Raw genomic sequence first — 26,354 nt, 5'->3', positions numbered from 1 at the left:
AGCCCAAATCCACTTAACTGCAGCATGGGACACCCCCAGACCCCTTTCCACCCCAGCCCTCAGAGCAGCAGGGGCAGGGTCTGCTCCAGCCCTCTGGCACAGCACAGCTCAGCAGCCAGTGGGCTCTTCCATGTGGCCATTGCTCCTTGCCCTGCACGGGGCTCATGCAACAGGCAGGGCCTGCTGGGCCTTCACCTGGCAAGAGATGACACATGGCAGTAAGGAAGTGCTGTGGGGACAGAGAAGTGCTGGCTGAGGACAGACAAGGAAAACGTGTCCCTGCATCCCCCACATACTTCACCCTCAGCCCTCGGAACGGCCACCACAGGGTGTGTGCCATCTGTGTCCATCCCCAGGGCATCAAGACCGGGACACCCACGTCTATCCCACACTGGCCAGGGCAAACTCACCTCCAAGTTTGTCCTGGCCTTACGCAGCACACTGTGGGTCCTGGTCACTGCAAGAGAGAGATGGGGTCAGTGAGGTCCCTGTGCTGTGAAACCACATCAGGCACATGGGAAGCAGGCCAGCCAGGCAGCACCACCAGAGCACGTACGCTGGCTGACAATGAACTGCTCCATGCTGTCCTTGAGTTGGGCTGTGCTGCGCAGCCTCCTGGCCGCGCTCTGTAGAGCATCCTCCCTCTCGGAGAGCCGGGCCCGCAGCGCTGCGATCTCACCCTGGAGCACCTGCTCCTGGGACAGAGGAGTGTGATGAGTAGTGAGCACCCAGCCCCAGAGCCCTGCTGGCACCCAGCCCCTGCTCACCTTGCCCTGGTGCTGGGCAGGGCTCACGGGCAGCACAGTGCTCCAGAAGGCAGTGAGGAGAGACACGCACTCCTCCAGGATGCTGTGCAGGGTGCTGGCACTGCCCCACAGATGCCCCTGTCCTGTGCCCATCCATCCCAGGGCCTGTGGGAGAAGGGTGCGGGGGGCAGGCGCTGCTGGGCAGAGCAGCGTCTTTCCCCCGTCCCACTGCACCCGGGGACTTGCCGTGCTCAGTCCAGCACGGCAAGGCAGTGCCAGCAGCATTCCCTGGGGTGGAAGCTCCCTGCCTCCAGCTGCCCCTGCAGGCCTCGGGGCTGCTTCTGTGCTCAAGCACCACGTAATGCACGGTGTGCTGAGGGTCTGGCCCCCAGCTGCTGCCTGCCCCATCCTGCCCACACTTTACCTCCTTTCCTGGGAGCGGGCAGTTGGTCCCGAGTGCTGGACGTGTGAGACACATCAGCTCCCGGGCCAAGGCCTTTCCCTGCATGACGTGCTGCTCCAAGGCTCGGTACGTGTCCAGGCGGCCGACGATGTGAGCCCCCGTCAGTGCCTCGCTCTTCCTTGCCAGCACATCTGCCCCACGTGGCTCTGTGGAGTGGGCTGGGTTAGGTGAGGACCACTGCCCATTCCCCTTGTGACCCACCTTGTCCCATCCCGGGCCCTTGACTCTGCCCTGAGCTCTCCAGTCTTGCTCAGCGAGGGCGCTGCCACGAGTTCATCAGATCTCAGCAGCCCTGAGGTCTGCATGCAGGTAGGCTCTGGTACCCACCATCCATCCGCTGGACCACCGACGTGCCAGAGGGCAGGGGGGAGAGGAGGGCAGCTGCTGAATTAGTGCCAACATCACGCACTGGAGGAGATGGGAAGCAGCCTGGAACAAGAAACATCTGAGCCCCTGTAGACAGATGTGTCTCTGTGCCTGGGGCTGCTGGGGTCCTGCCCTCCCTCTGCCTGCCAGCAGGGCCACTGCATGCAACCTGCTGCCACAGGAGAAGTGTCTGGGACCACTCAAATGTCAGAGGCGCCAGGCACCCCAAAGGCAGGAGGTGGGCAGGGATGCTGTGCATGGGTGCCATACCTGCTCGTGTCTCAGCAGAGGGGCCAGAGAGGCTCTCGTAGACGTGCAGTTCTGCACGCAGGGTCTGCAGGAGCAGGCGCTGCTCCTCATTCTGCTGCTGCAGGAGCGTCACTGAGTGCTGCAGCCTGCAGAGGTGACACGTGGGTCCGGTGTCAGCCATCCCTCCCAGTCCTGCGGCCCCAAGGCCACAAGGCTCCAAAACTTACCTGTTGTTGTCCTCCTGCAGAGAGCGCCGCTCATCCCGGAGCTGCCGGACACTCTCTTGGCACTCGGAGAGCTCCTCTGCCAGCCTCCGCTGCTTTCCACGCCTCTGGCCCAGCTCTGCCTCAGCCTCCCGTGCCCGGGAGCAGGCAGCCAGGAATGTCTCCTGCGCCCGTGCCAGCTCTGGGGACAGAGCACGGAGGCGTTACCACCACCCCAGTCAGGCAGTGCCCTCTGGGACTCAGCTCCAGGACGCTGGCCCAGCCCTACCTTGGGAGAGGTGGTCACGTTGGAGCCGCAGGGTCCGGTTTTCCTCATGCAGAGCCTGGTTCTCCCTGCCCAGCTGCAGCCCCAGCTCCGGTGTCTGGGCATAGAAATCGCTAGACAATCCTGTGGAGGGGGCCAATGCTGAGCGTCCCTCCCCAGTGCCCCGTTGTGCACGGGGTAGGCGGAGGGATGTGCAGAGCCTGGCCCCTGCTAGCCCTAGCCCCGTACCGCTGGCCTTGCCGGTGGAAGCCAGGCGGCGCTCCAGTTGCTCCCGGAGCCGGTCGTTGGTGCAGATGGACTCCTCCAGGCGCTGGCGCAGGTTTCGGATCTCCACCAGGTGTTCCTCCAGCAGATCTGCCCCTGCCACAGCCAGGGAGACAGCTCAGGGCAGGAGAGGCTGTGCCTCTCGCCATCCCCATAGCAGAGCCCTGTCCCACAGCTGTTGTGGTGCTGAACCTCCTCCCAGTTCCCCCACAGGCAGGTGGGATGCCCTGTGCTCTCCAGCATGGACCATACCTGTCAGCTTCTGGCCGGAGGGGTACCCCAGGGGCAGGGCCCGGCAGAGCAGCTGGCCGGGCAGGGGCACGTCCCAGAGGGCACGGCTGTCGGTGGCCCTGGGGAACTCAGTGAGGCCCTGCAGTGCTCCGTGTGGACAGAACGATGCTGGGGCTTTGCTGCCCTCTCCAAAGGGGCCCAGTGGGACTGTGGGCTTTGCTGGTGCCACGGGCAGTGTCACACCTGCACACACAGGACAAAGTGGGGAGGACGAGAAGGAAGAATGGGGCAACACACTCCTTCCACCTGCTTTCCCCCCACTTCTTGCTCTGCACATCAGTGCAGTACAGTGTCCCCCATCTGACCTCCTGTCCCAATCAAACCTATTCCCCCTGAAGAGCAGGGGCTCTCCCAGGACTCAATGATTATGTGACACAAGGTGGAGGGTCTCAGCCCCACTCCTACACAACAACTTACTAGATCAGCCTTTTCCTAGAGGACCTGGGATATGCCAGTGCCTACACCTAGGGCTAGTGCTGTCTCTGGATGGGTCCCTCCAACCCACCAGGTCCTCTCTACATGAGAGCCACATGTTCCCATTGTCCCCAGCCAGAGCAGTGGGACCCAACCTCAAAGCCATAGCCTGAGAAGACGGAAAACATCAAGGACATGCAGGTCAGAGAGGGTGGGGGATGATGTGTCACAGCACAAGCATGCAGGGCAGGCAGGACCAAACCCAAGCCAAGAGGCAGCGTGCTCACTTTCTCCCAGTTGCCTCTGGAGCACCTGCAGTTCCTGCTGTGCCTCAGCCAGGGAGCAGACAGAATTCCCACAGCAGCCCAGGAGTGGCGGGGCCACAGAAGGAGGGGGCCCAGCAGGGAGGAAGGGGGACAGCCCGGGGGCCAGGGCAGGCAGGGGGGCACTAACAGGGTTAGACAAGGAATCAAAGTGAAGGCCTAGAGACAGGAGAGAGATGGAGAGAGGTGTTACAGTAGCTCTGGCTCAGCCTGCAGAGAGCCCTCCTCCCTAGAGCTCTGGGGACCCCGGCACAACCTGAGAAGCCAAGTCCCTGTGTCCAGAGGCACTGGAGTTGTGGCCCCTGCAGTACCTGCATGTTGGGCAGGCTCCTCGTGGCACTGGCTGTACTCGCTGGCTGCATCCCCATCGGAGCAGAGCTCCAGCCCCTCAGAGGTGAAGGACGAGCTGCTGGCAGAGTGGGATGACTCCGAGGGTGGGCAGCTGCTACCTGGGGACTCAGAGCGCTCCTGCAGCTTCACCTCCAGGCTCTCAATCACCTTCTCCTTGAGCTCCCGGCTGAGCCTGCAGAGGTGTCCCATCACCAGGTCTGACCTCCATCCCACAGCCCTCTCCTATGTGATGCCCCACATGCCATGTCCCACTAGTGATGCAAGGCTGCAGAGTGCCCCAGAGCAGAGGCAGCCCCAGGACACCCACTGGAGGTAGAGACCTCAAGGGCACCCTGAGGCCCCACCCCAAGAGCAGTGATAGACCTCAGGGTCCCCATGCCAAACACGTCCCACAAACCCTTCCCTGGGAAAGGCACCTCTGTGTCAGGAGTTCGTGACTGGTTTTATCCTCCCCATCTTGTCGATCTCCTGAGAAAGCAAGCCAGGGAAGAGCCAGTCAGTATCTCCAAGCCCCAGGATGCCTGGTCCCACACAGAACCATAGCAGTACAGGAAAAAGCAGGTATCCCACATGATGTGAGAGTGTCTACTGCTCTTCACCCATCAGAACATCCCTTCCTGACTCATCACACACCCATGACATGCAGCCCCACTGACCCCATAGAGGTACTTACTGATGCCCAGCTTGTCGCTGAGCCTCTCAGCCAGCTGCCTGCCCTGGGCCAGCTGCTCCCGGAAGCCCTGGCCCAGGTAGTAGTCAATGTCAGTGCCGCGAAGGAGGTCCTCGAAGGACCTCAGGGCATCCTGCAGGTGCTGGGCCAGGCTGCGGCTCACCCCACGGCCCTCCCGCAGCATCTGCCGCAAGTGGGACAGCTCCCGAGCCTGTGCCTGGATCAGAGAGTTGTATTTCCTAGGAGAGATGGGCAAGCAGGTTGTTCACAGGGCAGCCAGACTCCCTGAGAACACAGCAGGGAGGAAGCGCTGTGGAGGGAGTCCGTGCATCATCACTGCTGGGACTCTACCCCACCACACAAACACCCCAGGAACCTGCCTCCAGGGAAACTATGCAAAAAGGAGCCATCAGCCTCAGCAACTCCTGGAATTCCCTGTATCTCCCCAGATGGTCCCAGCCCCCAGGGTCATACCCTGGCCAAGTGGCAGACTGCAGCTCCTTGGGCAAAGTGGCTCCATGCTTGGCTGCAGGCAGCTGTGCCTCGAGCAGGGCCACGCGATGCACCAGGCTCTGCAGGTCACGGTGTGCTCGCAGGGCAGGGGGGCACAGTGTGCCGTGCCCATCTGACTGCCAGCCCTCATCCTCGTCCGTCAGGCTGTGGGCTGGAGACACCAAGGCCTTGGGAGCTGGTAGGGGCCGCTCAGCACTCGAGGTGTAGCCACTGGTGACAGAGATGGAGCGGGCACGGCGCTGCAGGCTCTGGATCACCTTGTTGGCATTGAGCAGCTGGGCCTTGAGGTCCTGGATGTGCTGATGCAGGGCCTCCACATCCTCCAGGGCCATGGTTTTCTGGGAAGTTTTGCCCATTCTGGACATCCCTGGCTGGCAAGGGGACCCCAGCTCCTCACCCAGGCTGGTCTCACTGAATACATCTGGCTCCTCGCACTCTGCAGAGAGCACAGTGTGTCACTTCTCTATGCCAGGTGGGCAAAGTACAGGGTTCCCTAGGACCCTGGCTCTTCTTACCAGGGCTGGTGGTCTCCTCACGGTCAGCCTCAGTCTCACTTCGCCCACAAGTCTCATAGCCCAGGTCCTGGAAGTCCACCTGCACTTGCTTGCTGAGCTGCTGTGTCTGAGGTTCACCTGCTGGGCAGTGCCATCAGCTCAGAGTCCCCCGGGCAGGATTCACCACCCCTGCCTCATGCAGAGCACAGGGCACAGGACACACCAGGCTCAGAACACACCCCCACCCCACCCTGGCTTTTAACTCACGGAGCAGGACGTGGTATTTCTTCAGCTGCTCAGCTTGTGCCCGCACCGTGGCCTCCGAGGCAGTGAGCTTGTCTTGCAGCTCCTGGCACTGCCTTTGGCCCTGTGCCACCTGGGAGCGCAGCTCTGCGCCCAGCCCTGGCCAGCCCCCGCCGGGAACCGAGCTCTCCACCTGCTGGAGGGAAGACGGACTGTCAGCTCCCCATTTCCACCCTCATCCCCATCTCTACTTTCATCTCCATCCTGGCTCCCTTTGCATTTACATGGCTCCCGTCCCCTCCAGCCGGGCTGCCAGGGCAGGGTCTCTTGGACATGTCATGCTGGGATCGAGCCTCCAGCGCTGGGCGTTTGGTGGGCACCGTTCCCCTCTCTACTGGGAACCCCTGGGCATCCCCAAGGGAGCTGCGGCTCTTCCGCTGCAGCCTGCGGGACTCAGGGACCTGAGGGCTGCCCAGCCCAGCCTCCTCCTGCTCCCCGCTCTCCAGCAGCGACGTGGCTTCACCCATCCGTTCTTTCAGCTCCGCATTTTCCAGGCACAGGCTCAGCATCGCCTTCCTGGGGCACAAGGTACAGTAAAGGACAGGCAGAGGCCGGGATGCAGGGTGCCCCCTCCGGCCACTGCCAGCCCTGGCTCCAGAGCCCCACAGCTCTTGCCTGATGTGGGAGACAGAGGAGAAGCCGGCTTCCTCCAGCTGCGTCTTCAGCTCCCGCAGCTCCTGCTCAGCTCGCAGCTCCCTTTCGGGCGCTATGCTCCTTTCAGTGCCCCCATCTTCTTTGGGGGCCCGGGAGTTGCTCTAGAGGCACAAAGACAGAGGGTGACAGGGACGTTTCCGAAGGGGCCGGGACGCAGTTTGGCGGTGGCACAAAGCCCGGCTCCGCCATCCCTGTTCCCGGCGTGGCGCTGCCCCGACTCACCTGCTGGGCTGCCAAGCCACGGGCTGCTTCTTCCTTCATGCTGTCGGTGAAGTTGGTGCTGGCATCGGTGTGTGTGCCCGCGGCCTGACCTAGGGGACAGCACAGCACGACAAGGCGCTCAGGGCAGCAGCACTGGCAGCACTGTCTCTGTCTCCCCTCCTCCCTGCCGGTACCCATGGTCACTGCGGACAGCCTAGGGCAGGTCCTGCTCTCATGCACACCTGGTGCTGGGATAGTCCCAGCTGGACCGAGGGTTCCCTGCTGTCCCTGGGTGCTGCCGCCTCCTCCCTGCACACTGGACCCCGTGCTGGCCCATCACTGAGGGGCAGGACAGCTCCGGGGATGGGAGCACAGCAGTGGCTCCTGCCCCATCCGCATCTTGTGCTTGCTGCCCTGACACTCGGGCACGTGCACCACCCACCCTGCAGCCACTCCACAAACAGCAGCAGCACAAGCTTGGCCAGGGAGCCTCGCTGGGCTGTCCCAGCCCGGTGGGAGGACTGGGGTGCCCAGGCAGGGAGCAACCACCCCACCCACAGCACCCAAGTTGTGCTATCAGGCATGGCCTGGAGCTCCTTGCAAGCCCTGTGCTGGCTTTACAGAGGTAAAGGGACACTTATGTCCCATACCACAGTGCATGGGGAGCTTGGGCAGAGCTGGGCTCACACTATGCTGCTTGCACAGCCTTCTGCTCCTGTCCCCTTGGTGCCAAACCATGGGTGAGGACTCAAGCCCCTTGTCTGGGCAGCTGGGAGATGGCGGTATCTCCACTCCTCCCTTCGGGGGCAGACATTTTGGCAGGGGACAGACATTTAGGCAGGGCCCAAGACTATCCCCTAGGGCTGTGATGAGTCAGGTTCCACAGCTGTCTGTGCACCAAAGGAGAGGTAACTGCTTTGCCTGCTGCCACATCCATCACCCCCAACTCTAGAGCTGCCAGGCGAGGCAGAACACAGAGCAGGGGAACACAGAGAGTTGCCAAGCATCACTGCCGACGGGGAAGCCAGCAGGGATGCATCTGGGTCTCAGGAAGAACAGCCAAGGAGTGGCCAGGAACGTGCCTTGCAGCAGGGCAGGTGTTTGTACAGGGCACTGTGCTCATAGATGGGGACACATTCAGGAGACCCAGGTGTGCTATGAGGCTGCAGAAATGAGTAGACATCACCCTGCATGGTGGAGCCTGTCCACGCAAGCAGCCGTGCCCCAGAGAGCAATGACGGCCACCACGGAAAACTGCTGGTCTAGGAGCAAAACGCTCAGCGACAGCTCTTGGCGACAGCAGCACCGCAGGGAAGAAGCAGCTCCTGTAGGTGGCACTCGGGACATCCGAAGCACAGCCCCTTGAGCCCCCAGGGACAGAAGCGGCTGGTTGCTGAAGCAGCCAGGGTGACAGCAGTGCCTGTGGGGCCCTGGACGGTGAGGGGATGCAGACCGTCGGCCGCAGGTTTTGTTGGGGAGGTGAGAACCACAAGGCTCTCAAGGTGGATGGCCATGGCTGAGGGACCACAGCAGGGTGACACACAGCTGCTCTGGGAACATAGGAGAACCAGCTCGTGTGCCAGGGCACAGCATTCCACTTTTCACCACTGCCCACAGCTCCAGCCTGAGTAAGAGGGAGCACAATTCTCAGGGAAAAAGGACCCCAAAACCAACTAAAAACAAGGGGCAGAAGAGGAAGCTGGTGCTGAGGAGCAGAGATGTGTGCATGCAGGGCAGCTGTGCCCAGGCTGATGGTCACCACGTGCTTGGACCCCCCCCCATCACAGCAGGATGCTCAGCTCTGTGCACCACCAGCTCAGGAGACAAGAGATCCTGAGCAGATCCACAGCTCTGCTTTCCCACAGACTCCTCCGGCTTTCAGCCCAGCCTGAAGGCACAGAGCATTAGTTACATGCTTGCAAATCGTACACTATAGGACACTCAGGTACACCAGCTGTAGGGGAACCTTCACACCGCTGGGAACAAGGGACAGGAAGCAAGGTCCTTGGGGAAGTTCAGAGAGGGAGGAATGACTTCCACAAGGAGCCACGAGACAACACAAAGCACTGCAGAGTTTGACAGAGAGTGACCTCAGGCAGGGAATGCTCAGCCAGGACTACCAGGGATAAGAGGAGGCCTTAAAGAACAGAGCAGAAAAGCTGGGGCACCTGAGTCTAGGATAACTCTGCCCCTAAGGGGTACTTCACAGCAGTGATGCTAACAGAGTCAGGGACAGATCTAGAGCAAAACAGACACGGATGGAGAAGAGAGATGCCTGAGCACCAGCCAAGACTCCTCTCAGGCCATGCCAATGAGTCTGGGCTGGGTCCTGGACTCCATGGTACCCAAGGGACCAGGGGGCCAGCTGAATGTCAGTGCCAGGATGGCAGAGGGAAAATGGAAAGGTAAAAACAGGGACACAAAGGCTTCCATGAAGTGAGAAGCAAAAGGATGAAGAGAAGATGGTGCTACACAGAGAAGTGAGAGGAAGGGAATGAGATGAAACAAAAGAAAGGAAAAGCTAACAAAATCCAGAGCTGCCCAGCTGCATCCCTTCAAGCCACAGGGGAACTGCTGCAGTCAATGCAGCCGAGTGCTGACCCAGTGCCCCAGTGGGGCAGTGCCGACCTGCAGCATGCAAAGGGAGAGCTCTGCTGCCTCCCATCCCTGTGTGGCACAGGGAGGAGAAGCTCTCAGGGCAGCACAAGTCACAGTCCAGTGCCAGCTGAAGCAGTTTCAAGGAGCCATGCAGCAGAGCAGGCACAGGTCCAGGTGTGCAGCCCAGCAACAAGGAGTTTTTCTACTCTGCCTGCCCCAGCAAGCACAAACAGATGCTCAGAGATGCAAAAATTGCTCCTGCCAGTTTGAGCAGTGATTAAGTACAAGACAGCAGATCCACAGCCCACCGAGCATGGGAAGCCCTGGCCCTTGGAAGGTTGTTGCTACTGTTTTTCAGCTTTCACATGAGCTCCCACATTCCCAGAGGAGGTAGAAGAGAGCCTGGAAAAGATATGCAGTGGTGCTGAGGGGGACAGAGCCTAGCACCTCAGAAACAGGATCCTGTCCACAGCCCAAGGGATACGTGCACATACAAGTGAGGGAGCAGACCCAGCCTGACCCTGGGAGCAGGGACAGGTCTCAGTCTCCCCAACCATCTGTCAAAAACAAGAGGAAGCTCTCCCCTACAGGCATTCGCAAGTTAGGTTGAAACAACTTACAATTAGGGAAAAAAAAAAAAGCCAGCCAGTAAAAGCAGCAACACTGGAATAGGATTTGGTTTAAGCATAAGCTGAATTGCTGCTTCTACACTCAAGTCTTGTGTAAAAGGCCCAGGCAAGCATCCCCAGGTCTTTAATACTCCGTCTCTGGAACACACTTTTCCATATACGCTGTCTCCCTTTGGGCCAGCCCCCAACAACCCAAGGGGTGGATGTCAGTGGGTCAGAAAAATGGTGAGGGAATACAAAAACTCACACTCATGCACTTGGGAGATGATGGAAAACATCTGGTGTTTCCTTCAGAGATAGGGAATCTTTATTTGGCCCATGGTGGTGGAAAGAGAAGGGAGATAGTGGAGAATAACTAAAATGGAATGATTTGAATGTGCAAATACATCAGTGGCCACCAGGGTGGGTCAGACAGGAACATACAGGAAACACAGGTGGATTGCACTGATCACCGTTTCCAAAGCAGCTCAAAAATAAAACAAACAAACAAACAAACAAAAAAGCCCTGCACCAGTTCTATCGTACCATCACTAAGTACCAAAGCTCAGAGTCAGTGAGACAGGTTAGTGACCCGTTTCCGTGGCAGGCGGGTGAGCGCCAGTGCTCAGAAGGCATGCTGGGGTAGGACTCTCACACGCTCCTGTTCCCCACCTCCTATGGCGCCCTGCGTCTCCAGCCTGCTCAAACACTCCAAGCTTCTGCCCAGAGCTTCTTCCAGCTGTCTCCGGAGCTCGTGGACCCCTTCCAGCTCCACCTGCAGGGCGTGGTCTCTCGCAGCGCTGAGTGGACACGCGGCACAGGAGGGAAGAGGGTTAGACAGCCTGCAGCCAGCAGGGCCCGCACGGGCCACTCCCTCGGGGACACCGAGCCAGGCACAGCCCCGGGGGCTCCCCAGGCAGCTCGGCCACCTCCTGCCTCACCTCGGACCTCCCCAGAGCACAGCCACCCCCAGAAAAGCCCCCAGCCCGTGCTAGGGGCCTCGGAGTCACAGCTGTTCTGCAGTACTTTTTCGAGCACTCCACTTATGTGCCCCCTTGCTATCAGGTAGTTCAAATATCCCAGAGGCTGCAGCCCTGTGAAGGGCAGGGAATTAAATCAGGGGACAGGCAACTGCCGGGATAAGCACCTAGAGAGATCCTTACTAACCCAACAGTTGGCTGAGAATTTGACAGCAGTCTCTGAAAGGTGGCCAAGTGTGGCTGGGAAACTGAGCTGGGGTAAGACAAGGAACAGAGATGTAAATTCCATGGCAATGGGGGGAGTTTAGGGAGCTGGACACTGCAGCCTCTTCGAGGGAAAAAGGCAGCCTAAAACTTGGACTCTCAAAGAAATATTTGGCTGATCCTTTGCCTAGACTCTGAAAACTCTCAGACTTGCAGAACGATCCCTGCTCCAGGGGTTACCCCTCTAGACCAGTCACCCTTCCCTGGCAGCAGAGCAGGGCAGCACAGAGCCAAGGCAGCCTCACTTACCTGTCTGGGTGTGTGTGAAACTTCACCAGGCTGCCATAGAGCTGCCTCTCTGCCTGGAGAGCCTCATTTAACCGATTCCTCTCAGCCACCAGCCCTTCCAGCATCAGTAACAACTGCTTGGAGAGAAGAGACAAGGTGCAGCTCTTCAACAGAGACAGAAATCAAAGGAGGTATCTAGCTGTCCCTGACAAACTGGAGGTTCCTTTTTGTCTCTTGCTTGTGTCCAAGTTGGTCCATGTCATCCCTGGACTCCCAAAAGACTCTGCCCTTTGGACAAGTGCTGAACAGAACTGATCTTCTCCTCTGTATTCCCACAACCACACACAGCCAGCTTCCAAGAACAAGCACATTCTGGCGTTTCCAAAGGCTGAAAACAAAGCCTCATAACGAAGCACCAGCAGAAATACAAACACATCCAAGCCTGCCCTACTGGCACACTACCTGCTGCCTTCTGTTTCCAGTAGCCTCCTGTCCTTGGGACTCTGCTACAGCCACTTTCTCCCGAAGCACCAGCACTTCTTGTGTCAGCCTTTCCATGGCTGGAATTTCTTCAGGATCCACCAGCTGCATCTGCAGATCCTGAAACCCAAGAAACAGCAGGAGAGCTCAGTGAGGAAGGGATCAGTAACAAAGACAGCTGGACCTTTGCAAACACAACTGCCAGAAGTTTCCAGTGTTTGGAAAGATCCAGGTCTGCCAAGAAAAAAAATGCCAAAGCATTGAGAGTGGATTAGGCACAGACCACAGTGCTCAGTAAGAACCAGGAAGGGACATGAGAAGGATGCATGCTGATTAAAGGACTTGAAGGAGGGTGTTTGGTACAGAAAGAGCAGAACGCCAAATAAGAACAGTTGGTGGGTTTGGGGCCTTTGCCTTCTGGCCAAAGGAACCTAGAGAGCTGTAGGCAAACCAGCAGCAATAGCATCCACAGGCAGCCAGCCACACTTCTCTGAGGATGTGGGGGATGAAGGGACTCTGCAGCCCTCCCTGGTGGAACTCGCCCAGCCTAGCACAGCACCTCACCTTGATGAGGTCCTCTTTCATCTGGATGGTTCTGGTCAAGGACTCAATATCGGAGGCCTGCACCTGCAGCTCCTCCTCCTGTGTGGCCACCACAGACTGGAGAGCAGTGAGTTCCCGCTGCAGAGGGAAGAGAAGCCCATCAGAGACGTCTGAAAACCAATGCCCCCCTGCGGAATGCTGCCCCACTTCTCACACTGGGGGCACCCTCACAAGAGTAGTGTCCAAAACCTCCAGTGAGGGGCAGCCCTAAGGTCTCCCAAAAGCAAAGGAGATTAGCACAGGCTCCATCACAAGCTCACCCTGCTTTCCCTTTCCTTCTTCACCATTAGCTCCAGCTCCTCTTTGGCACTGACAAGATCCTTCTCCAGCTCTGCTGCTGACATTGTAACTGCAAAGACAACTTGGTTACTGCAGGAACACCATGTGCCAGTTCTGACCCCAGGATCACACACAGTCCCTCTCTGGCAAGACAGGGCCCTGATGCTTGTGCTCCCCATCACACCATTTCTTAAGAAATGCTCTTTTTCCCTGCTCCATCTTTCAACAGCAGCCAAGAACCAACAGCAACACCACAGTCCTGCTGTCCTACCCTTGGCGAAGTTCAAGTATCCTGCTCCCAAGGCAAAACCCTAAGCAGCTACACTTGTCTCAGCTCAGCCTGAAACAAAGTCAAATCCCTCCAGTGGACAGCATCAGATCTTGAGTAGAAACACCTCAACTCAAACCCAACAGCAGCTTTCTCTTTCCCTTACTCCCATTCTCAGACATCACACAGAAGAGAAGCAGAGCTTTATTTCAGAATTCTCTTGTTCAAAGTTCTCTACTCTTCCAGTTTTATGTAATCATGTTTCCCCCACAGCAGAAAGCCCTGGTCATATTTGGGGACCTCAAAATAAGCTATTCCACACTCACCTCCCTGTGTCCTGCAGCTGCTGTCCTCCTGTGGGGATCCAGCAATGACTGTAGCTCCACAAGCTCTTTGCAGTATCTCCTGAAAACATAAAAGTCTGCAGGTTTGCATTTTTATGGGGAACATACAGCTTCCCCAGAATTCCAGGACTGCAGCACAGCTGCTGGCTGTTCTGTTAACTCCTCTAAAATGTGAAAAAACAATGAAGGGGACATAGCCAGGCAGCAGGAACAAGTGAATGGCACCCTGAAGTTGTATGTATGGGGAAGAAGGCACTGGCCTTGTTTTATTTGGCCCTGTTAAGCTGCTGGCAGCAAGTAAATTCTTCACAGTAAATATTAAACAGGTTTCTCTCAACTGCAGCAAGACCATCTTTCAGCTGAGACTCATCTTTATCTCAGATGGTGGTCCAAAGAGACCATGCAGGAAGGAAAACACATCCCTGGAAGTCTCTACAGCTGGGAATAGAAACCTGTTTAGAGCTGCTTAAAAACATTCAACATGTCAGCTCACCAACAAACCATGAACAGCTGCTCAAGTAGAAGCCATGGCATATGCAGCCTTGGAGCTGTGCTCAGCCTCAAAGGGGGATTTTTAGCAAAGCTGCTTTAAAAATACCAACTCCAATTGTGGAAGAGACAGCAAACAGCCACCAGGCTCTGCCAAGAATTAGTGAGACCTAAATTTATCTCTCTTGTCCCCTCCAGAATGTGACAGTGTCAGGGAGAGGATTATAATACAGCAAGGCAGCCCAGCCCAAGGAAGGAGTGGGTCAGTGCTGGAAGGTCAAAAGGGTGGATGTCTTTCATACTCTCACGTGCCCCAGGGATTCAGTTACTGCTCCATCAAAACAAAAAGAGACACTGAGTGACAAAGGCTGGTGAAATCAAGATCAGAACATTCAGGCAGCATTCCTGCTCCTCAATTTCTTCTCCTTCTATAGGAAGTCTTTTTGGTAATCCCACTTTCATTTCTATCATTCTCTTTGGTGCTCTTCTCTCTCCTATTTCCTTCCATGGCAACCATTTCTTTCTGAAACCCCAAGGCTGCAGGCAGAGAAACACAGTGCATGATTCTTACCTGTATGGGTTGTTTGTCCTGCTTCAATGGCCTGGCACCAGCTGACTGGGTCACAACAGGCTCCTTTCCCAACATGTGCTGGCGCAGTAGTTGTAGCTCACAGCTCCTTTCAGCCAAAGCCTGTGCCATCTTCTCTGCAGCCACCTGGTTGAGGGGGAAAATCAGGGGCAGGGCCAGGACCAGGGGTAGAATCCTGGTTCCTCTTCTTCCTTAGAAACTAAGGGAAATCATCTCAATATTTACCTGTCACTGGACACTCCAAGTGCTCTGCAAACCAGCCTGGCAGTTACTGCTCCTGACCACATACACCCACTCCAGCACATCCCTCCCATCTCTGCTCATCAGCCCCTCATGTACAGAGGAACAAACTCCTCCATTTCTCTCAGGCCACTCAGGGGCTTCTCTTTGCTTAACAGAAATCAGGGCCACCCACCTCAGCCTCCCAACTGTGGCACTGCACAAAACTCACTCTGCTCTGCTGCTCCTTGGTGCTCAGAGCCTGCAGCAGCTCCCGAATTTCAGCATCATGCTCCGTGGTTTGCCGGTTGCGGTCACTGAGGAGATCCTGCAGCATCCTCTCCTTGTGCTGGAGACGCAGGCACAGCTCCTCTGCTACCTCACTCTGCCTGGGGCCCAGCTTGCACAGCAGAGTTGCTGTAAGCTCCTGAGCAAGGGAGAGGAAAGGTAAGAGACTGCAAGTTGTTCGAGGACTCTCCAGCCTGTGTGTAGCTGAGGGAGCAGTGTCAGCAGGCATAGGTATGCTCAAGTACCAAAAGCAGCCACCTCCAAATGCTGAGTACAGCTTCAGATGAGGCAGCAGCTTCTGGTTTGGGACCACTCCCCCTATGGGCAAACTGGCTGAAGGCTCAGGAAGACAAGCTAAGGCCTTACCTCCACTTCCTTGTTCCTGTCATGCAAGCAGGTCTGCAGCTGTTGGATGATGCCCTCCTGCTCCTTCTGCCTGCTGCCAGATTTGGCCTCAATCTCCTCTTTGAGCCAGCGGAGGTTCTGGCAGGTTGCTGAGACCTGCTCCAGTTCCAGGGTTTTGGCTTTCAGAAGGCTCTCCAGGCTCTGAAGCAGCACAAGCAGGGACATAAACTTAATCCTGAATTAAGAAAACTGGAAATGCCAGTCTCTACTGGCAGAGTCACACAGATTCACCCATCTGCTCCAGATGTCCTCTATGCCCAGCCCAGAAACAAGAGTGACCCAGGAACTTGCCCCACACACAAGGCCAGAGGAAGGCAAACACCTGCAGACACCGTCCCCAGAGCATTCACAGGATGCTCTAACATCAGGTCCCCAGAGCCACGCTGCACTGTGCAGGCCCAGGTCCCAGCACTCACATGGATGGTGGCCTCGTTGCTGGAGAGGACACTGCGCAGCCTCTCCAGGTCACTGCCATGCTCCCGCATGCAGAGACGCAGCTGCTGCAGCTCTTGCTCCTTCTTCTCCAGGGCACAGAACTTCTCATCTACTGCTCTCTGTGTGACACAGGGGATACTCAGAACGGGGTGCTGGGGCTCCGCAGCCAACACTTGCTGTATGTTGGACTGCAGCTCTTCCTGCCAGGGGGGGACTCCTCTCAAAGGATGAGCCATGAAGAGCAGAAGATATGGTCACCCCTGGGCCTGATGGTAACCCGAAGGCTGAGCCTCAGGGACAACTCAAACATTGCCTACAACATGTGCTCACCTCCAGAGCAGCATCCCTGTCACTGACACGCTGCTGCAGTTTCTCCAACATGGCATTCACGGCTGCAGGGCTCTTCTCCAAGTTTTGCTGGCATTGCAGAAGCTCCCTGGACTCCTAGAGAACACACACACACACCCTAGTACAACTGACAGTACAGAAACCTCCCTCATCCCCAAGAGCAGCACAGGAGAATCAGGGATAACCTCCTTCACCTGATGCTAGCCCTAGCCTTCACATTAAAGGGTGGCAGTCCCAGCACCTGCCAGGGCCCACCAGGCATTGTACATGGACACCTGTGCCGTATTTCTCACCTTGGGGGCCCAGAAGCTTCTCCTTCCTTTCTTCAAAGGGCACGTGTGAAAGCTACACACAGACTTTTGCATGGCCAAATACCAAAGAGGATCAGGGACTTCATTTAATTATGCTCAACTCAGATCCTTCTGCATCTCACCTGCAGAAGCTGCTCCTTGCGAGCCAGCTGCTGAGTCAAACGCTGAACTCTCTGCTCCTGGGCCTGCAGCTCACAGCTTTTCTCCCACTCCAAAGTCTGGAGCTGCTGAGCCTTGTCTTGCAGCTCTGCCTGCAGCTGTTGTACCACAGCACGCAGCTCCTGCAAGGAAAAAGCACATACCTTGGAATTCAGTCCTTGACTAAACCAGAAACAGTAGGCCAGTCTAAGGAAGGGCTGTGGAACAGATAAAAATGCTCTGCAATGCTACAACTTTCACATCTCAAAATACACTGCCATGGTGTTTGAATTTATTTCAACTGCCCAGGGCACCCATCCATCTAAAACCCTTGCTCTGGCCACAGGCAGAGATTTAGTCAATCACAGCTAAGCTATGCAGCAGGGGACACAAATATCACAAAGAGAGACTGGACATCTGCACCAGCCAGTGATGTAAAAGTGACAACATACTCACTATCAAGGGTCTTTGCTGGTTCTTAATTCCCAGCTGTGACACTAAGAAGGCTGCAGAATTTTCCCTGCCACATGTGACAAGGGGTTAGGCAAGCGTGCCTAGTCTGCTGTCAGCAGAAATTATGAAAGAGAGCAGAGTATTGACTACATCAGTGTTTCGTAGTCATGTGAACCCAGAAACTTCCAGGCTAAGTGCCTGTCATACCTGATTGTGTTTCCAGGTTGCCTCTTTCTGCTGCTCTTCCTCATGGACTGTGGTCTCCAGGAGCTGGGCTGCTCTCTTGGCTTCAGCCAGCTGATGCTCTTTCTGGTGCTGAGCTCTCTTCAGTCTCTGCACCTCCAGTTTGGTGCAGAAAAGTCTGTTCTGGAGGTCGAGCGGTGACATCTGCTGCTCCTGGGGTGAGAGTGGGCTCTCTGACACCTGCCAAAAAGCAGGGTTCAGAGAAAACTCAGAGATTCTCTTCACGTGAAGGATTTAAAAGCAGGATCCCTGCAGAATGAAACCTGATGTATCTGAGGCTTTCCAGGATGTACCTGCAGCTGTCCCAGCTGGTTTCTGTGTAACATGTCCCGCAGCTTGGCCATGGTCTCATTCTGCCCTTCAATGATGTGGTACAGCTCCTCTGTCTGAGTCCAAGCACAGGAAGCCCAGTCAGTGGCAAACCAAGCCCAAACTCTCCCATCCCAAGCCTCCAGCGTGGATTATGACACCTCAGCACCACATGGAAGAGGCTTTGCAAGAAATAATGGACTGAAATGCAGGATGCATTCCTTTTTAACCATTGCCCACAGGGCTAGAGCACAACTCCTTGTTTTGGCGAGCACCACCCTGCCCACCCTAAGCTATTACCTTACTCTCTTTGCTCTTCAGGGCCTCGTTCAGACTCTGGATTGTACGATCTTGCCTTTGTGATGTTTCTTGAACAGATTTTAATTCGAAATTCAATTCATTCAGCTTCTCCTGTAACAACTGAAGACAGAAATAGGTTGGGTTTATATAATCCTGCTTAATGCTTTATGTAAACACCCTTAAGACTCCCTCCTCCACCCCTTACTCCACACAGCCCTGGTGCTGACCACATCGAGATCAACGTGGCTCCCTCTAGAGTCTGTAAACACCGCTGGAGTGGGTGGAGACCGGTGAGTAAACAGTAAACACAAAGGCCTTTCACAGGACTTATTGCAGTGCTTCTGCTCCCTCAGGTGCAGGGCAGAGGTTTCAGGCTTTGGTTCACAGATCATACTGCCTCCCACATACTCCAGCAGAGTCCCACTCAGGCTGCCCAGCAGCCCTCCCTCCCAGTTTCTATCATTTGTTTGTTTCCTCAAAAGGAAAGAGCCTGCTTCAGCCCAAAATCCTCCCAAAAATCTGAAAGAAAAATATCAGCATGAAGAAGCTACACACACACGTTCACTGATCAAATCAGTGGCTTATTTAGCTTCAAGTTCTGGCTTCAGCACAAAATAGTCTGGCTACTGCCAGCATGCCAACAGCACGGCTGCAAAGCAAAGGGGAACCTCTCACCAGTCTCCGTGGCTGGTTTACAACCTGAGAAACCTTTGCTTTTGACACGCTCACCCTAAAAACACCACCCACTCAAAGAGCTCCAGAACAGTTTGCTGCTTTCACCTTAAAGCTCATTACACAGCACATGTTGTGCAGTTAAACAAGTGCTTATTAGCATTTTTTAACATGCTGCCTCTTGGCATTCTCAAAATTGGATGATACACCTCTTCTTATAAAGTTACTCAGTACTCAGCTTTGAAGGAGCTGCTGCGGCCACACAATTTCCTCCTGTTGTTCATTAGTTTACACACCTGTCCCATTATCTCTTCTCTGAGACACTCCCCCTAACATGTTTAAACAATTCTAACTGCATGTACTGGGCCTTGGGTCTCTATTTCCATCAAGCTTTGCAGTCCAGGCAGCTGCAACACCTTATGGCTATCTCCAGATTTAAATAAGTATTCCATCCCAATTATTTTCCAAATTTAACCTGCTTTTTCAGACGATATAATTTACCTTGGAGTTCAAGAGCCTAGTTAAGAACATATACCCTTCTCAACATGTGCAAATATTGATCTGCCACAAGAGAACTCAGATGCATGTTTCTTTCCCAAGTATTTAAATGAAACCAGGACCCCCCCCTACATCCCTTACTGCGTGGAGAAAAAAAAATGAAGCCAGGACCCCTTTCTCTCCTACACCAGGCTCAGCTCATGCAAATCCAAGAGACAGGGTAACAGCCCTGTGCATCTCTCCTTCACCAGCTCCTGGAAAGCTCACCAGGCAAGTAGAAAGTTCTTTCAAAATAATGATTTGCAAAATTAAATATGGGAAATTTATACAGCCCAGTTGCAGAAAAAAAATCCACAACAAAAAACAAACCCAAATACTTTTAACTGAAGCTGCCAGACAACAGCACTGAGAATCACACATCCTTGCTGGGAGAGAGGTGCAGGTACCTGCCTCCAGCCAGGCCAGGAGGCACCCTCTGACACTAACCACATCACACTCAACAGCACTGGGTGTGTTCTCCACGAAGAAATACCTTGTTGGCAGCTTCAAAGTGCTGGAGTTTGCCCTGCAGCTCTGCTGCACGCACATCAGACACGTGCTCCCCTGCTGCAGTGTGACCTGGAGCTGGCTGCTGATGTTCATCCTGGAAATCCTGAAAGGAGAAAAGCAGGGAAAAAAATCAGAGAATGGCTCAACTCTTGCACTGGCTGCTTCTGCTCTGATTGGGCTCCCTGTCTCTCCTCACTGCTGCACCACGAGCCCAGCAGCTTGTTTAGCTCTAACCACTGTGTGTGGGCTAATAATGGATCTTCTCCCCACACCCAAGCCACATCCCTAAAACCTGCTCTCCTTACCATGTGCCCTGCTGGCATTTAAAAAAAAGCTTCAGAACCCACACTTAAATGGTTCCCATGTTCTGCTGAGCTTGTGTGTCTTTATCAAGCCTACAACCTTGAATCCTTCCCAGCAGCTCCCCTCCTGCTACGACCCAGCAGTCACCCCCTGCTCTGAACTCCTCTACTTGTGATTTTCTAGGCTCTTCTTCACCACTTCCCATGCTCCAGCACCCACAGCATGTACAACTCTTTGCAGGAATTCCTTTCCTCAAACAGAGGCAAATTCAATGCCACAGCTGAGCCTTGTTTTCATGACATATACCCATTTATTGGGAATGTAAACAGCCTACTTTGTGACATGCAGCTTGTCAGAACCGACTAGCTGAGCACAACACTAATCCCTTGTCAACAACCCTCCTTACAATTTTGCTGTCTCCCACCCAGTGACTTAACTCCTTAGGGAAGCACTCAATCCCAGCCACCCTCCTTAGCCCTCACAGGGCTCCTTCAGTATTCCTGAATATTATCAGCCACACAGGACTGGTGCCTGCTCTAGGTGGGAGCCCTGGAAAGGGCTGCAGGGATGCAGCATGGAGGCCATGGAAACGTGGCAGGGATTTTTGAAGCACACACACACGAGCACCAGCTCCAGGCAGTGCAGCACAGCCAGAACAGTCAGATCCAATTAGCCCTGTCAGGCTGAATCCTCATCCTCAGCAGCCACAGAAACGCTGTCTGGGAGGAAGCCATGCAGCACAGGGGAACTCCCTCAGATCTGTGCACCGCCTCTCACAGACAGAAGTAACACTTCCCTCTACCCTGATGTTTCGTTAGTATTTCAGTGAAAACTTAAGAGTCATGGTGATCACAAATTTTCTCTGCAAGAAGACTTTGAATGAGAGAGCTGGGAGAGCTGGGAGAGCTGCTGGAATCTGTCACAGCAGCTATTTTGAAATAAGGTTGATTAAAACAGAACGGAAGAAAAAGGAAAACACATTTCCTCAATTTTCACATAAAAAAAAGAAAATAGAAAAAAGGCAGAAAACCTGGAAAGAGCTAAGAGCAGGGAGTGGAAAGGCAAAGCCAGCTCCAGAGTCCAAAGTTCCAAAGCCCAAGCTGCCTCCCTTGTGCCTCCCTGCAGCCATGTCGACTTCGCCAACACGAGCATTTTACTGCCAATCTCTCCTCAGCACAGCCCCAGCAGTGCCAGCACACGCTGACCCCACCAGAACACTTCTTTAAAAAACAATAATCACGGCACTCTCTGCGCCTGCCAAGCTCACACTGCCCAGCACAGTGGGGAAGAGCGTGGCTATCAGGAGGTCTCACAAAGGCTCCCGTTTGGTGCCACTTCCCTGGAGCTGTGGTGGGGAAGGGATTGTTTGCTCAAGAAAACCCCCGGGGAGGACAGTGGTACCTAAAAGGTCACATGCCCTCTCACCAGAATGCTCCATAAATTTAAAGAACTGCAAAAGCAGTAAGAGAACTGTGGTCCTATATATTCTAGACACTTCTTTCACATTTATGCACAGGAATTGCTGGACAACAGCAGCACCTGACTTACAGGAAGGATGTTGCTTTTACAAACCGAAAGAAAAATAATTTGTGCAAGAACTATTCAGCCTACTAGCTGCATCTGCCTTCCCGTTTTTGCTCTTAAAGCCATCTGAAGGATTAAGCCCTTCCCCCTTCAGCCAGACCCTGAGCTGCTGCAAGGAGCCGGCAGTGAAAAATCCCACAGGATCCATTCCTGGTACGGCAGGTCAGATGGCAGAGGCTGGAAAAACTCCTCAAAACACAGTTCCTAGATGAGGATGGCCATATGTGTGACACAAAGCCAACCTGTAAACACGCCAGGCTATCCGGATAGCCCATTTTTATCCTGCAAACACACCCCAGCAGTGAAAATCATCAGCAAATGACACGATGCCCTGGTTCACATGCTCAGCTGCTGGCTGCAAGCGCGGTGCCTCTCTTCTTCAGATGAAAACTAGTTTTTCTACGTTCCTCCCTAGCATCGTTTCTCGAGGAGGCTTTTATGGATAAAAGCACACAGCTCCGGCATACGCCCGAGCAGATGGGGCAGCAAGCAGCGGCTAAAGAGGAAGAACAATTCAGCGCAGCCGAAGTTGCCATAGTAAACGAGCTTTTTCCTAATCCCCCAGGCTACCTACAGCATTAGGCAGCACTAAGGCTGCTAATGGGAATGCAATTAGGCTGACATGGATATTCCTGAATTGAAGCTGACTGAGGCCTTCTATTCATTACGGAAAGTTACAAGTTCGCTCGGCTTTTTGACTGCATGCTACAGAACATTTCATTAAAGCCAGCGAAACAGAGGAAACCTGGAGCTAGGACTGCTATCAAGACAGATAACAGCATCCCGAAAGCAGGAGCTGTCATTCCCTCTCAGCAACACCTGCCACTAATTGATAGATCTTTTCAAAGGATCAGAAAATAAACCAATTATCTTGAATACCAACCCTAAAGTCATCCTCTGGCACAAATCTACCTGCAATGAAAACACCTTTTCCTCAGGGCACACGCCACAAGTGCCTGGGTTGTTCTGCAGGTTGGAGGCCTGACCTGCAGAGGCAGGGCTGGAGGCAGGCGTTCCTCACACTCCAACCATTACTCAGGCACAAAGAAAACACATCTGCTGCAAAACCCATGCCTGGAAGCTTAAAACACTCCCTTTGGTTGTGGAAGAAAGCCACACCGACTTTAAGCTTAAAGATGAAGCAAAGCTGGTGTTTTCTCAGCAGGAATGTGACAAAGAGCTCAGACCCACCTAGCAGGCTGCATTGTCAGGGAGGGCTGATGGGGGGGGGAAGGTTCATTTCTCAGAACACCGGGAGGAAACAGGGGACAAGAAAATGACTGAGGAGAGAGGCAGCACACCTAAAAAGGACCGAGCTGCCTATTATTAGCCCCCCCCCCCACCCCCGTTCAGCCACACGTGGCTGTCTGCATTATCTCAGCAGAGAAGAATCCCCAGTGGGCACAGCACTGAGCCACGAGGACAATGCTCAATGGAAGGACGGCACCGTGACCTCTACCTGTACCCGCAGCGGCATATAATCATCACAGAGGTCATCCCACAGCTCCTGCAGTTCAGAAATTTCCAGGGGAAGGCTTAAAGGAGCTCTGGAAAAGGATTTTCTGTCTGTGTTCAGAAAGGCAGAACTAGCACTGCCATCTGCCAAGTCACGGCTGAGCTTGGGAGGGAACAAGCTGGATTTCACAGGAATAGGTAGTCGGCTGCCTCGGGGACTCTGAAGGGGTTTGTAGTCCAAAGTCTTGATCAAATTGAGAGCCAACTCCAGCCTGTTCCCACTCAGTGAAGAGCTCGGGGTCATGCGATCTTCTGAGAAATCATCACATTTCCCATTCCCTTTCACCCCCTTATTATCTGCATCTTCATCCTTCTGCTGCGGAGGGCTGGCCTCCACGGTGGTGTCCAGAGACTCGACAGAGGATGCAGGCGTGCCTTCCTCCATGCTGTCCCCATCCACAGCCACCCTGGAACTGGTGGACTCTGCCACATCACACACAGACGACGACTCCTCGTTGCCCACACTGGCCGACCAGCGGCTGGACAGCCCACAGGAGATGCTCCTGGCCACCTTTCGGGGCACTTTGCAGATGGCTTCGTAGTCGGCATCGGCCACACGCAGGGCAGCACAGCCCCGGCAGCGCCGTGGACGGCTCCCTGCTCCTTCGGAGCCATGGCAGCTGTGCGGCTCCAAGCCATGCTCTTCTTGATCCATCCAATATTCAAACCCAGAGTAAGCGAAGTCCTCCTGGAGGAGGGCAGCGTACCGTGCGTCAGGCAGGTTGGAAAGGTCCACGGTCCCCTCCCCAGCCCTGTCCTCCGTGCTGGAGTCGTCGTTGTTCCTGCGGTACATGCTTGCTATGCAGAACTTGAGACGGTCCTTCTCCAGCAGCAGCTTCTGCAGGCGCTCGATGGAGAGGGCTTCGATGCGGGCGATGACGGTGTCGAACCTGTAGATGCGGTCCAGCATGAAGGCACACTTGCTGCAAGCGAACTCGGACCTGCCATCTCGGCATAGCTCCCTGCCCAGAACGTGGGAGAGCAGCACCTGGAGATTCAGCTTGGCCGCCGTGTGAAAGATCCATCGCCGCTGGTTGCCGCACAGCTCCCGGCCACAAATTCGGCAGTTTTCCTTCATCCTCCCTCCTCCAAACCTAAACCTGCAGGCCCTCAGGAGACCTTCCCGAGGTCAGCACATCTCCCTCAACCCCTGAGCCCGCCGGCAAGTCTCACCGCACCGATTCCCTCTTTTTAGGGTAGTGACACGCCAGGACTCCTGATGCAACAGAAACATCCCACCCTACACCACCTCCTTCACAGCCGCACCTGGGCTGGCCCCCCCGCCCCTCAAATGCTGCTCCCTCGTCTCGCAGCTCGACCCCCCGATGCTGACCCCTCTCTCCTCACAGCCACCGACCCGGGGCTGCCCCTCACCGCGCGCTGCCCTGCCCGTCCCGTCCCGCCCCGGCCCCACCGCCCCGAGCCGATGATGCTCCGGCCACGGCAGCGCCCGGCTTCTGGCTCAGATTTCAAGATGGCGGCCGAGCCAAGACTTCCGCGCATGCGCAATGCCCGCAACGCCTGCCGGGATATGTAGTTGGCACATTGGCATTACGCATGCGCAGTGGCGGTCCCGCCACGCCTGGGCACACTGGCAGCACAGAGGGTCGTTATAGAGACAAGGACAGCGATCGATCGCGATGCGACAGCGCAGGGGTCCAGTCGCAGTGCCAGAGACAGACACACACAATAATGCTTGGCTCCAAGGCAAGTGCCTGTCCCAGTGTGTCACGTCCCTACCCACCCCAAGTGCCTGTGCCATGTCCATGTCCCAGTGCCAGTGCCTGTCCCAGTGCCAGGTCCCCACCCCACTGCCTGTGCAACGTCTCTGTCCAAATGCCAGCACCTGTCCCAGTGCCGGATCCTTGCCCCGGTGCCATATCCCCATCCCAACGACGGCGCCTGTCCCAGTGCGAGGCCCCCACGCCATGTCCCAGCATCAGCCTGCCCCAGTGCCCAGCCCCATCAGGCAGTGTGGGTAGCCACGTCCCCGCAGCACAGTGCCACCAGCACCTGCACAGTAGCCCATGCCACCCGGTGGGCAAACATGAGGGGCCCTGCAGGCACAGGCAGCTCACGCACTGATGGCCCGCGGCCGCTGGGGACAGCACCGTGCCACCAACATGCAGCATGGCCAGAGCTGTGCAGCTGCCAGGGACATGCCGCTCTGATCTCTCACAACCCCGAAATCCTGCCTGGCACCATGCCAGGCTGCCTGGAGTATTTTAAGACTTGGGATTTAAATGGCAGACGAAAGCAAGCGGCACCAACACCCGCAAAAGGACTGCACAAGCTGGTGGCCTGTCCCCTGACAGCTCACACCGTGTCCTCTGAGCCCCCCTGCTCCTCCCAGCTCCTGGCAATCACCCAACCCTGCCAGGCTGAACATGGCACAGCCCTGGCCACAGCCCCAGAAGGGGACAGGGATGACAACAACCAACCAAGCCCTGAGTGGACGTCCTCCTCCCAGGGGTCTCCTCACCCTTACCCACTTACTTGCCCCTCTGTGACCAGAGACCCCTCCAGGCACTGCTGCAGGCCACGCTTCTCTGCTGACAGCATTTCCACAAGCTGGTTGCTCGCAGCCAGCTCTTGGGTCAGCTCTTCGATCCTCCTGAAAGCCACAAAAGGGCATGGAATACTCAGGGACTGAGTTGGTGCTGGGATGACATTGGGGACAGTTGACAGAGATCAATTTCTGGGCCAAAGCACAGCAGCCTCAGGACTGCTCCCCCTTCCCCACAGCACAGCTCTACCCCTTTGTGGTGACCCCCTACACCCCACCAGATATGCACGGCCCCTCAGTCATGCACATCACAAGTCTCTTGGTAGTCCCCAAGAACTAGCACAGGCTGGCAGCATAGAGGAGATATGGCCTGGACACCTACCTCTGGGCCATGGAGACACAGCCATTGTCACTCCTGTCCTCCTGCTTTGTCCTCGCTGCTTCCTTCAGCTTCCCTGTCAGCTCCTGGCATCTCTCCGCCTCAGCTCTGGCCAGTGCCGTGGCCTGCTCGGCCTCACTCCGTGCCAGCCTGGCCTCCTGCATGGCAGCAGGGTGAGCCCCAAGAGAGCAACTCCTCCGTGGCCCCCCACCATCCCTTGACTCACCTCCTGCAGGAGCTGGATCTTGTTCTCCAGGAGCTCATAGACGTGCTCTGACTCCCGCTGCTGCTCCTCATATTGCTGCTGGAGCACAGCCTGGCTGCGACTCGTCTGGTTCTCTGCAGCCACCCTGCTGGGCACAGCACAGTGTGCCACAG

General features: G+C 55.6%; 1 protein-coding gene across 1 annotated transcript; it reads right to left on the bottom strand.

Moving 5' to 3' along the window:
* Positions 1 to 101: 101 nt before the first annotated feature.
* NBPF8 (NBPF member 8) lies at positions 102 to 24,186 on the bottom strand. The gene is given in 38 exon segments (XM_062497736.1): positions 102 to 195; positions 411 to 457; positions 557 to 695; positions 768 to 962; positions 964 to 1,355; positions 1,537 to 1,638; positions 1,846 to 1,970; positions 2,052 to 2,229; positions 2,317 to 2,436; positions 2,542 to 2,673; positions 2,830 to 3,051; positions 3,570 to 3,764; positions 3,917 to 4,128; positions 4,373 to 4,424; positions 4,630 to 4,865; positions 5,101 to 5,575; positions 5,655 to 5,771; positions 5,901 to 6,069; positions 6,161 to 6,452; positions 6,552 to 6,691; positions 6,813 to 6,901; positions 10,670 to 10,797; positions 11,491 to 11,603; positions 11,932 to 12,069; positions 12,514 to 12,630; positions 12,813 to 12,901; positions 13,426 to 13,504; positions 14,504 to 14,647; positions 14,973 to 15,167; positions 15,395 to 15,574; positions 15,850 to 15,987; positions 16,199 to 16,312; positions 16,650 to 16,808; positions 17,326 to 17,541; positions 17,655 to 17,747; positions 17,971 to 18,090; positions 19,673 to 19,792; positions 23,036 to 24,186. Coding segments are annotated over 38 exon segments (6,939 nt in total). The 5' UTR covers positions 24,170 to 24,186; the 3' UTR covers positions 102 to 162.
* Between the last annotated feature and the right edge of the window lie 2,168 nt (positions 24,187 to 26,354).

The sequence above is a fragment of the Cinclus cinclus genome, chromosome 8, assembly GCF_963662255.1.
Source record: "Cinclus cinclus chromosome 8, bCinCin1.1, whole genome shotgun sequence".
NCBI lineage: Eukaryota > Metazoa > Chordata > Aves > Passeriformes > Cinclidae > Cinclus > Cinclus cinclus.
Note: the sequence above shows the minus strand (reverse complement) of the source record. Positions and strands in the feature narration are given on the sequence as shown.